A 12,438-nucleotide genomic window follows, 5' to 3' on the forward strand; every position below is an offset into this window, starting at 1 on the left:
TGACTGTGGGCTGCAAACTGTTGCAGCTGAGGAATGGAAAGGCAATAATTTCTTCTAACTTGAATCACCATATCTTGTAATTAATTGGTATGCAAGAAATGCAGTATACTGAGAGCATTCAAACTCCCTATGTCAATCTCACATCTCTTATTTTTATATTAGAAAAAAAAAAATCCACAGCCGACATAATAATGAAGGCCAAAATTCTCCTTCAGGATATTGAGTTAAGTACATTAGCAGAAGCTACTGCATGAAAGCTCTTGTAAGAAATTTCATCAACTACATCAGATTTGCAAGCATAAACAGTCATTAGCCGAAACAGGTACCAAATAAAACATGCCGCACTAACCATGGAGTCTACAAGCTAATTTACCTGAAATAAAGCAGTGCTCCGGTCTGAACACAGGCTTATGTTGTTGTAGAGAATTTAAGACCACATGCACCTCTTCCTCCTAGTCAGGATGGACTATATTCTGACTCCCACCTAGCTAATGACTCCAGTCATGCCCAGATGAAGAAATAGCAATTGTTCCCCCTTCCCACAGTAACCTACCACGAGGAAGTACTGCATCATCCCTCTTCCAGCCAAAAATCATATTCAGTCTCTCTTCAACATGTCTGCAGCTGATATTCACCTTCCTTAAGCCTCACCTTCTGAAAAACACTGCCTTTTGCTTGCTGCTGAAATTTCCTCCAGAAGAAAAACAATCTAATAGCCCTCTTGAACGGGTAATATGCCTTGGCAACACAGGAATTACGTTCTGTGAGTCTACTACAACTCTTACAATATAAATGATTAAACTATTGCAATACCAGTGCACGGTTAATTGTACAACCATTTTCAAAGTGCAGTTATAGCTGAACTGAAAGACCACCAAAAATTTCACACGGGTCCTTCCTGCATCAGTGTCGATGTTTTCCTTAACAGCTTCAGTGGTGGAAAAGAGAGGATCCACTGTGTAACTTTGTTGTTGGCAGCAAGCTGGGAAAGATGCAAAAATGCAACAACTTCTGAAAAAAATTGCTGAAGATAACCTATAATGTGAAGAGTAAAAACAAGCATCCTACTCCAGTGAATACTTCACCTGTCACCCATGTTCAGATCTTCCGCTCTACACTATTTCTAACCCTGGTCATTGATGAGCACTGTCCCAGGTGAGCTAAATCAATGTAGGAGAGAGATGAACCCACAGAAGTGATCAGAAGTCTAACATACAGGACATCTTTAGATAGATGTAGAAGATGTGTGTGGTCCAGATAGTATAGTAATGTCAAGCAACAGCAGATATCAACAGTAGTGGCTAAGTAGAGCTTTCCCCATGTCAATGAGTAATAAGAATAGGATAAGACAGAAAAAGCGTATGTTATACTAACAGAGATGAGGCATTAGGTTTTGGTAGTGGGAGGGGCCACAGGTGTGGCCTCCATGTGAAGAGGTCAGGGCTTGCCCAGTGCCAGATACAGCTGGTTCCAGTTGTCATCACAGTGAACCCACTATAGAACACAGCTGAGCTCATCAGCTACATGTGTGGGGTTTCTGGGAAAACATACTTAAGGAAGGGGACAGGGGGTAACAAGCCAAAGAGAGCTCTAGGAGGAGGAAATAAAAAGAGTGAGAAACAGCAAAATGAATGCAAAGTTCAAAGAGAAAGGAAGAGTTGCAGATATTTGCTCGACTGCAAAGCAATACCATTGACCATGCAGAGCCTATGCTGGAGTAGATATGAGATATCCCTGAAAAATACTGGTATGCTAGGAGCCTATGTTAGAGCAGAGGGAAAGCATAGAGAGAAGGTGCTTCAGAGAGGAACCTCTGTGTGCTACTGCACTATCTCTGCTACAGCACCTGGAGAGAAGAGTGGAAGTGGAGTTTAAAGCAGTAGGGAAGAAAGCGGTTGTTAGAACGTTCGCCTTTGTTTTTCACTACTCAAATCTCTTCTAACTGACAATAAACTATTTTCCCCCAGATCAAATCGGTTTTGCTCACAACACTAACTGATAAGCCATCTCTCTTTATCTGAACCCACTACCTCTCTTTTCTGCCCTATCCCACAGGCGGAGGAACAAGCAAGCAGATGGGTGGTCATGTGGCTGTTAGCCAAGGCTAACCCATGAGCATCTCTTTATTTAAAAGAACTGCTCCTAAGACTTCTTTCAAGTATCCCAAACCTGAGCTATCCATTTAAATTTAAGAGGAAACTGTGCTAATGAACTTGAAGACAAGTGCAAGCACTGTGTATCTGTAGTTCTCAGCGTCTTCTTAGTAACCACCAGTGCTTACTATGACCAGTCTGCTATTTCCAACAAAATTATAACTTTAACAGGAAGCTTTTTTTTATTTTGCTCATTCATTTGATGCTTTTGTTGCTGATGTTTGTTCTGTGTCTTCCCCCCCCCCCCCCCCCCCCCAGTTACATGGTGGTTTGGGAGTAGTAATTTCTAACAGAAGAACAGAAATTGCATTATTTCAATCGGACAATCTTACCAATGCTCTTAGAGGCCAGTCTGTTTTTCATCCACGTGCCATTAGTAAATGACGATCTCTGCCGCTTCATCAGCTTTTTCCCTACTTGTGTTGGCACAGTTATCTATAAATGAACATTCATCCACAGATTTCAAAATGCTCCAAGACAATTTAGCTAACTCAAATACAAGATGCACTGAGAGAGTGAAAAGAGTGTGGATTGCATTGATTATTAAAAAGAGCTCACCTTTCCAGGACTGAAATTATTTACCTTTATTTAAGAGAAACTAAGAGATTGTGCACCAAATGTTACTGAACCACAAAACCAAAGGAGAGTCCTGCATTTCTAAGTTCAGCCAGCCAAAAAGAATAAATAATGAAGTACATAAGTTTCTGCATACACTAAACAGGTCCATTAAAGTGGATTTATCTGCACCATTTCCCTTAAATTGCAATCATGCCCTACTTTTGTGCAATTTTCTATATTTTCGTGAAATTGTGTTACAAGGGAATCAAATTTTGGTGGCACTGTTATAGTGGGTTATGAAATACATATTGGGCTAATATTGGAAGTCCTGCTGACTTGAATCCCACAGCAAAGCCTGAATATTGTTAGATGGCTGAAGAGATTGTCATATAGTTGCATCAGTACAAAGAAGAGAAGAAAAGTTTCCTTTCTTCTACATGAACTTCATGATCATGACATGAACAAAGCACATTCATGTCATTCAAGACTACAATGTAATGAACAGCGTAAGCAAATGGAGGACAAATGCAGCAATCTGGTGCTGTGGTCCCACCTTCTCTCTCTTTTACAGGTTCCATTTTGCAGAAAATAAATGCAGCAGCACAGAGTTTCCTTCCTAGTCCTTGCCACCTTAGGAGGCACTTTACTGTCTACTGTCACATGCATTCTCACTGGTCTTTCCAGTACAGGCCTCTATTAAAAATGAAGTTTTCAGCATAAAGGTGGCAATTATTTAAGACGATGCAGTTTTTATTACCCTTGGACAACTCTTGAGTTTTACCAAACAGTTAAAATTCTCTGGGGTTTTCACTCAGATTTTAAAGAACGTATTTTCCTTGGGGTTTAAGATCTTTGGAGAAAGCAGACATATTGCCTAAAGCACATTTATAGCTTCCCAATGCTAAAGTGACACAAGTTGTTTATTTTTACAACCAAATCCTTCCATTTCCACTATTTCAAAAATTAAGATAAATTCATATACCTGAATTTTTATGTCTCTGCAAAACAATCCCTAAAACAGCCCATACTTCTAAAGACATTAACTAGAACTATTTCTTAGGGCTCATCAAACAAAAATAAATGCTAAACCTTCCAAATTATTCCAAAATTAAGCTTCACTTGTCTCATAGCCTTCTGCAGTTCCTGAATGGCTTTAAAAAAATGTTAGCTAAACAGCATCAATAACTTATCCGACTTGAGAAAAATCTAAGACTAGCTTTTAAGTTCAGCTTTTTCCTAACAGAAGGAAAAGTGCTTTAGAGAAAGTGAAAATAAACCCCAGATACCACTGTAGTCAGCCCTACAAAAATGAAAGCATTTCACTTATTTTCGGTTCAACTCTACCCAGCCAGTGGGCAAGGATGGATTATTTTAACAAAATGGCAGAGCCTCTCTTTAAGCCCTTAGGTAAGAATACAAAATATAACCTAGTTAGTAATTTTACCACAGCTATTAGAAAACATTTTAAGAAGTTGACTTTGGGACACAACATTTCTTCTTCCTATCTAACAGCATAAATTCAACACTATAGACAGCCCTATTTAATTCCTTGCCTCCACGTGAACAGGATTGAAGCTCACCAGCAGTACACCCAGGCCTCCTCACTCTCTTGCTTCACAAGAACACTGTCTTCACAGGTCCTTCAAGCACTGCCATGGGATCTCAGTTCATGCAACAGTCATAGTAAAACCCTGAGCTCCCCCTTCATAGAATCACAGAATAGCCTAGGTTGAAAAGGACCACAATAATCATCTAGTTTCAACCCCCCTGCTACATGCAGGGTTGCTGACCACTAGACCAGGCTGCCTAGAGCCATGTCCAGCCTGGCCTTGAATGCTTCCAGGGATGGAGGCAACTTCCTTGCCAACAGGCCATACTTGGGCTCATTCCAGATGCTACTTTCCTCCCACTTGCCAGGTATTCCAACCTGAAGACTGCTAGTAATTTTTTCTAGTGAAGTTTGCACAGACATGAGGATCAAAGCACCACACCCCCACACACAATGGCAAGTCCATGGCTGGCCCTGAGAGCCTACAGCCCCCTATGACCCTTGACTTCTTCTACAGTTGTTGGTGCCTTCCTGATGAGGCATGGCACGCACACAGACACAGAACAGAAAACAAGGTCAAGTGGAAAAGCAATCAAAAAGAGAGTTTAATAACAAGCTGGGAATAGGCTACAGTGATGTGTGCAGGGATAAGCGTAAATTTGCAGGGTTTATTACAAAGACAGATAAAAACAAAAAGCAGTGTAGATACACTAAAGAATCACAGGTTTAATACATAACAGTGCTAAAGAACTGTTTCTGCAAGAGCTACGATGCAACTATCTATCTGCCGCAGCCAAATGTCCGGTTCCAGGTTTCATACAGCTCCAGGTCCTTTGAGGACACACTAGGCCGCACGGTTCCAAAGGCACTCTCAAAGTCAACAAAAGCAATGGGTCGTACTTGCTCTGGCATGATGGTTGTGATATCCATGGACTGAAGACTGCGGATAGGGCCCAGAGAAGCTTCACGACACAGCTGTGTCATGTCTGCCCCAGAAAACCCATCCGATTGCTTAACTATAAGCTCAATTTCCTCTTCACTGAGACAGCTGTGCTCCTTTGACATCAGACGAGTAACAATCTGCTTCCTAGCTGAGGCTTCTGGAAGAGGAATGTACAGTCTCTTCACTAGTCTCCTTCGGGCAGCCTCATCAATTTCCTGGGGTCGATTCGTTGCACCAACCACCAGAATACGATCTTCAGAGGAGGTTGTTGCCCCATCTAACTGGACCAAAAATTCGGTTTTTATTCTCCTTGAAGACTCATGCTCCCCATCCCCCCGCTGAGACAACAGAGAATCAATTTCATCAATGAAAATCACTGCTGGCTGTTGACATCGTGCCACAGCAAACAGCGCACGGACCATCTTTTCCCCCTCGCCTACCCATTTGGAAGTCAGAGAAGAGGCACTGATGCTAAAAAAAGTAGCTCCAGACTGGCAAGCAATGCATTTGCCTATTAGAGTCTTGCCAGTTCCAGGGGGGCCAAAGAGAAGAATTCCTTTAGGAGGACCACGTAACCCAGTAAAGATGTCTGGCCTCAGCATAGGCCAGACTACAATTTCTTTTATTGTAGCTTTAGCAAATTCAACTCCAGCAATGTCATCCCAGTTCACAGGAGGCCCATGGTCCATGATTTCATGCATAATGAGTTCCACCATTTTTGGTTCTATACTTTTCAGTCGTTCATCTACAGGAAATAAAGGTTCTGTCGGCCCTCTGGCATGAGGTTTACACTGCACTCCTCCATTTTCATTTCCATCCTGTTTTGGGACTGGAGGAACAAACTTGCTAAATGGACCCCGAGATCTACCAGCACCCAGTGACTTTTTTACGCCTCCGTATGATGAGACTGGCGCACGTTGCTGTAGGCTTTGAGGTTTCTTTTGCTGATCCACCCACAGCTGTTCTTTTGCAGTTCTAAAACCAGGAACACCGCTCTCTTCGCTTCCATTTCTACTCCCTGAAAAACTGTTGGCTTCAGTAGTACTGGAAGCCTGGCACGGAGCAAGGCTAGAAGTGGCAGTGCTGCCTTTATCAGTCAAGCCATAAAATGCTTTTCTTTTCCCAGACCATGCTTGTACAGCTGACTGACTGGGAAGAGACAAATTCTGTCCATCACTACAGTTACCTGGAATTTTCAGAGAAGCACCACTTGTCATTTCTTTATTTCCAAACAGCGGTGCTGCCTGGAACCCTGCATGAATCTGTTCGCTTAAGGAGGCAGAAGATGCAGGAAGTATATCCGAAGTTTTGGTCACAGGAGGCACATTGCTTTGGAGAGACTTTGAAGACAAGGGATGCTCAAGGAGATGTGGGCCCCGAGCTGCACATTTTGATGAGCCAGCACAGCGTTCACTCTCACCGGTGCTGCTGAAAGCACTGAGCCCAGGAAGGCATGGAGCAGCAGAGGCACTGACCCCTTTATCAGCTAGTACAAGGGCATCTGCTGGTGCCGTCTGAGAGCTCTGGATCTTTTTGCCAGCCTGCATCCTCTCTTGCACACACTTCAATCCAAATACATTCTCTGTTGTCAAGGCAGATTGCCACTTGTCACTGTCATTTTGCTGACACTTTGCCAAAGTCAAAATGTTTTCAGCATAGTTATTCAAGCCAGTCTCTATGTTGTCAGAGTCAATAATTGCAGAGTATTTCTCTGCGTATTTTTTAAAGAGGTTGGCAGCACAGACCTGAGAGATCTCAGAGTTTGCCCATGCATACTGAATACGCAGAATTTTGGCACGGTACTCATCAGCCTTCTGCCCGGGTGTGCAGGTGCCAGAGGCAATAGCAAAGTAACTTTTCTGCCAGTCGCTCAGGTGCACGGTGCCATGCGTCGGGGCCTCCATCGCTGACACTGAAACATACATAAAAATACCTGTTGTTAGAAAAAATGTTTCACAGCTGCTTACTTGGATGCTTCCCCCTTTTCTAATTGCAAGTAAATGAAAACAAGTGTCATTTTAATTGAGCGAAACAGTGCAGGAGAACTTTTAAGTCACTTAGCCAGAATGGACTCAAAAAGGAAGCAGCATTGTGGGAAAAGCCACTTACACTGAGGTGCTCCTTTTCTTCCCCGTTCAAAGAAAGAAAAGAAGAATTTAAAAACAAAAAAAAAAAAGAAGAAAGAGAGGAAGAGTTTGCTTCTAACCTGTGGTCTCCTGGGGAAGTAAGTAGACTGCAAAGAATGCTAACAGATGGCCAAGCAAAAACTGACCTTGTCAAATGAAATCAGCAATGCTTTTGCTCCTATTTGACAAGATACTGCACAGTACAGAGGAGGTCTGAGTACAGGTCATTGTTAAAAGATGACAGTGATAGTAATAAAACTGAAAAAACAAAGTTATTGAATAAAACTATACGCAAACTGTGAGGGGAGGAAAAAGTACAATGAACAGGCTTGATTAAATAGACTTGTAGCAAATGTTCATAGCTACTTATTCCATTTAGAACATACTAAAACCTCCCTCAACTTTATATTTTTGAGAAACAAAAGCCTTGTCTGCTTACAGCAATGTTCACTTCTCAGTTTTATATTTTAGAATTTGAATTTCCTCAGCTGCTGTTAAGTTCAAGAAATGAGACAGATGACCCTTGGCTCTGAAGGGGCATTCTGCTAACTTTGAAAAGACCAGACCATGTTTTTGACATGACTTCACAGCAGTCTCTCTCTGTGGTCACATGCAGAAACATATCTGTTAAGGTCGGGACTCAGTAGTTTATGAAGAGGCAAAAGCCAAATTAGAGAAGTCTACCGCTGTTCCTGCAGGGTTTACAGAAAGCTTCTAACACTGTTCTGACCAGCAATTCTCATATTCTGATCTGTCCATAAAGGACTTCCTTAACATGGCTGAAATACATCAAATCCTAACTTCTGTCTGTTCATCTCAATGTGCACTGGGTTTTTCCAATGAGAAAAGACAATGAACAGAAACTGCTGAAGTGGAGGTCCGTATATTATCTCTCTCAACAAACAAGATACAAGTCTCTGCACTCTTTCATCAGCTGCAGATTCAAGCATAGATTCACACCGGCAGAAGCAGCATATGAATGCAGATTAATAAAAAAGTGTGCAGAATACAAGGCTGCCAAGAAAAAATGGGGGTGGGGAGATGTTCCACTCTTTTTACTTAAAAAAAAAAACACCACTTTGCCCAGCGACCGCATCACCAAAACACCACAGGGAGCATAACGTGATGTGGTTTTCAGGCTACTTAGGGAAACCAACACACGACTGGAGCCAACCCACGCGCCGGGCCGCCCGCGGGCACCACTCCAGCAGTTTGCACACCAGCAGCCATGCCGTGCCGTGCCGCCCCGCTCCGGGCAGGCTCCAGGGCCCGTCCCGCCCGCAGCCCAGGGCAGGAGCAGTCCCCTACCGGCACCACTCCCAGCAGGCCAAGCCCGCCCAGCCAGGACTCGCTTCTCCGCGCCTGGCCGAAGGGACGCCCCGAAACCTGCTGCGCCGAACCCCTCGCTCCTGAGGTGAGGGGGCGTAACGGTCACCAAGCGCTCCAGCGGGCGGAGCACAGCGAGCAGCGAGACATCCGCGCACCCAGCCCGCGCCGCGCGCACCCACCGGCCACGGCCGCCGACAGCCACCCCTGTGGATCCCGCGCGCGCTCTGCCGCAAGCCCCGCCCCCCTCTCCCCTCCCTACCAATCGGATAGCAGCGTTCTGGCAGACGCAACCAATCAGAAGGAAGGGCAGGGTGGAAGGGGGAAGGTTCGCTGCGCCGACGTCATAAGCTCGGACTTAGCGCGGCCAGGAGGCGGGCGTGCGGGCCTTCCCGCTCCCTATTGGCTGCGGCTGAGGCGGGCGCCCACCAATGGGCCCGGGCTGCGCGCCTCGCGGTAACGCCTTCCGCGGCACTGTGGCGGCTGGTACCGGGTGGGGTGGGGCGGGGCGGGGTGTGGTGTGACTGTGGCTGCCAGCGCTTCAGAAGGGCGTTGCTAAAAGGGAAACGTCCCGCAGGAGCTCCTGCATGCCCCGTGGCTTGTTCAGGGAACAAGTTAGAAGTCACTGATGGTGAAAGTCGGAGTGCCGGAGTGACGTGAGGAGATGGTACCCCTCACAGTGGGACAGAATGGGAGAGGTTCGGCTAACGGCAGAGACAGACAACGGCTGTGGTTTTCTTTTCATTTATTAGTGCTGCTCATCCAACAGACGTGTCGGTTTGACAGACTTCAGACAGAGATTTTAACGTGACCGCACGGCTCACAAAAAGCACCAAACATGAGATGATTTTTTCCAGTTCGGTTACACGGTCTCCACAGACGTCACTGACAGACCAGCACCCCGCGGTTATTTGACGGACACGGTGACAACAGTGACAACCGACCACGGGCACAGAGTGGCACACAGAAGCGAGAGGAAACCAGACGTTCCAATTTCAGTGCAGTCTGGGGTAGGGTTTCACACAGAATCGTGGAATCGTTGAGGTTGGAAAAGACCCCTAAGATCATCTAGTCCAACCATCAGCCCATCTCACCGTGCCCACTGACCGTGTCCCTCAGCGCCACATCCAATCGTTTATTGAACGCCTCCCAGGACTGTGACTCCACCACCCCCCTGGGCAACTTGCGGTCCACTACCCCTCGTGCTAAGCATATTAGCAACACCTTTCATAAACACATATTTTCAGTACCTCACCATCAGTAATAAAACATCATCTGCCATGATGAAGAGTGTAAGTGTTGTAGCCTTCCACTCTTTTGTTGTTGTTGTTGTTAAAGGATCTAGGTGGTTACTGAAAAGCTGTTTTTCCCTTCTTCTCCAGTAGCTGCACTGCATTCTTTGAGAGGTGGGTATTCTACTAAAGTGCTTTTTCTGAGGTTTTGTAATTATTTTTAACAGCATCCATCAGCACAGACTGCACTAGCTTTTGAACACAAGGCGCAGAGATAAGGGTTCACATATTAACTATTCATAAATACAGTGTTTCCCCCACCAAAAGTCATTTCACTTACAAATACGTTGCAAAGCTACAGAACAGGAACAGCAGAAAGGTCCTTCTTTCAAAAACATTCTTTTTAACAATTTTGTTCTTGAGTTGATTACATAGCCCAGATTATGTTTCTTTTTTCAGATGACTTAACATTAATGCTCTGCAAAGCAATTATCACACGAGGGAAAGAGGCAATGAGAGACTGCTAAAAAGGCCTTCATTGACTGCAGCTTCAAATCACCCCCAGATTTCAGAAAAAAAAAAAAATGAACTGTGAAATTCAGATTTCTGCATTGTGCTGGCTGTGAGGAAATGCAGTTTTGTGGGTATTAGAATAGGTCAGGTGGAAGGGACTTTCAGAGATCATGTAATAGGCCAACAGTCTGATCACTTCAGGGCTCACCAAAAATGAAAGCATGCTACTGGGGGCACTGTGCAAATGCCACTGAACGCTGACAGGCACAGAGGGCATCAGCCACCTCTCTAGGAAGCCTGTTCCAGTATTTGACCACCCCCATGGTAATGACATTTTTCCTCGTGCCCAATCTGACTCTCCCTAGGTGCAGGTTTGTGCTTTTCTGTGCATCCTGCTATTGGTGAGCAGGGAGCAAAGACCAACACCTCCCATTTCCCTCCCCCCCCCCCACCCCCCTTTGGGATGTCACAGAGACTGAATGTGGCCGGGAACAGTCTGCATGCCACGCGAGCTGTTCCTGCTACATGTTTCATTTTGACAAATATTTCTTTATTAAACAACGAAACAAGCGGAGTGGTAGCCATAAAAAGATGTCACAACTCTATTTCACACAGCATAGCTTACAGATTACTTCCGAGTAGTTACTGCTTATAATAACTGAGTTGAAAATATAGAACAACAGGTAGCACATGGATTTTGGCAGAACTCTGAAGACGGAGCATCAATATGGATGATTGAAGTGAACACCAATAAGCAGCATAAACTATTTGTTGAGATTTGACAAAATCACTGTCTTACAAGGAAACTTTTAAGGAGAGAGAACCTGCCATAAGGGCAGTGAGCATTCACTCCCCCAATTTGGCTGTATAATGAAAGGAGTCTTGAAGTTCTAAGTTCATTTGCAAGAATACAGCAGCAAGTGTGTCATGGCATGTCAGTGACCCAGCTCATTACATTTGTGCTTGCCTGCTTAGATAGGACCCAAACAGTGTTATAACCAGGTGACTAAGCTTCCTACAACCTGCTTTTTTCTGAAGTCATTATGATGTTAAATTATTTGGTGATAACACCTCATGTTTTTATCTCTGGAGTAGAGTTTTTGGGCTGGGGGCTTAATGTCAGCAACAGAGGGAATACTAACCCTCTGTTTCCATTGCTGGGATCAGTGAATGCTCTTGATAACTAGCAGGAAAGAAATGACAGCTCGAGGTGCCACGGATATGTCCCTTCTGGAAATAGGCAAGATGGAAATGCAGCGCAGAGAATGAATCACTGAGGTTAGAACGCAACTTGCTGGCAAGGATTTTGCTACTGCAGCTGGGCTATGTAGCAACAGCTTTTGATTTTTTCCCCCTCATAATTCGACTTTCCCACCTGCCCCTAAAATTAAACTTGGCAACACAGAGAAAGCCAGCTAATTACCTCCTCCCTGCTGCTACCTCGCCACTGTTACTGCTGCTGGTGGTTTTGTTCCCATGTTTTCAGGAGCTCGGTCGCCAGCTGTGAGATGTGCTGCCAGGCAAACTTGACGTGGGTGGATTCCACCGTGCGGGAACAAATAGCAAAGCGTAGCACAAACTTTTCTCGCAGGTGGCATGGGACCAGATGAATCTTCTTGGCCTCATTTATGCTTTTAAGAAGTGCCTTATTTAGTTCATTTGAGCCCTGGAATCGTTGCAATTCAACAGATAAGGTAATGAATTTCAGAAATCTGGAATATGTAAATCCCACCAAGCAGCCAAGCCTGTCACCAGTAACATCTAGCCACTTTCTCATCTGTAAATGCTTTGCCATCAAAGGATTCTACAAAAAGTTGATGGCTTTAGAGATCATTTTTCAGCCACAAAGAGATTTATGGATTAACTATGGTTTAGAAGCTGTGTTTGCTCTATGGCATTTGCGATAGCTGGCTACATTTTCATGACCTAAGGTCACGAGCCAGGTAGCTTCATTTAAAATCATTGCTTATTGCATCCATTTCATTACAATTTTCTTAGATCTAATTCACAGAATCATAGAATGACAGACTGGCTTGTG

General features: G+C 44.5%; 2 protein-coding genes across 4 annotated transcripts in view; both read right to left on the minus strand.

Moving 5' to 3' along the window:
* Positions 1–4,836: 4,836 nt before the first annotated feature.
* Positions 4,837–8,896, minus strand: FIGNL1 (fidgetin like 1). Of its 2 annotated transcripts, none has more exons than XM_001234038.7 (2): positions 8,838–8,896; positions 4,837–7,115 (listed from the first exon to the last, which is right to left on the minus strand). In XM_001234038.7, the coding sequence occupies exon 2, from the start codon at positions 7,105–7,107 to the stop codon at positions 5,041–5,043; it is 2,067 nt and encodes a 688-aa protein (XP_001234039.2). In that variant the 5' UTR covers positions 7,108–7,115; positions 8,838–8,896; the 3' UTR covers positions 4,837–5,040. The 2 variants fall into 2 exon arrangements, with proteins under 2 accessions (XP_001234039.2, XP_004935200.2); XM_004935143.5 differs by having other exon boundaries at positions 8,638–8,896.
* Positions 8,897–10,928: 2,032 nt separating this feature from the next.
* Positions 10,929–12,438, minus strand: part of DDC (dopa decarboxylase) — a 72,542-nt gene continuing 71,032 nt past the window's right edge. For both annotated transcript variants that reach the window (XM_419032.8, XM_015282289.4), the window contains exon 14: positions 10,929–12,066. In XM_419032.8, the coding sequence (XP_419032.3) occupies positions 11,851–12,066 (216 nt within the window). In that variant the 3' untranslated portion in view covers positions 10,929–11,850. The remainder of the gene's footprint in view (positions 12,067–12,438) is intronic.

Source organism: Gallus gallus, chromosome 2, assembly GCF_016699485.2.
Source record: "Gallus gallus isolate bGalGal1 chromosome 2, bGalGal1.mat.broiler.GRCg7b, whole genome shotgun sequence".
NCBI lineage: Eukaryota > Metazoa > Chordata > Aves > Galliformes > Phasianidae > Gallus > Gallus gallus.

Excerpts from the sequence above, each read along its gene's own strand:
- FIGNL1 (XM_001234038.7), bottom strand. The coding sequence starts at position 7,107 with ATGGAGGCCCCGACGCATGGCACCGTGCACCTGAGCGACTGGCAGAAA.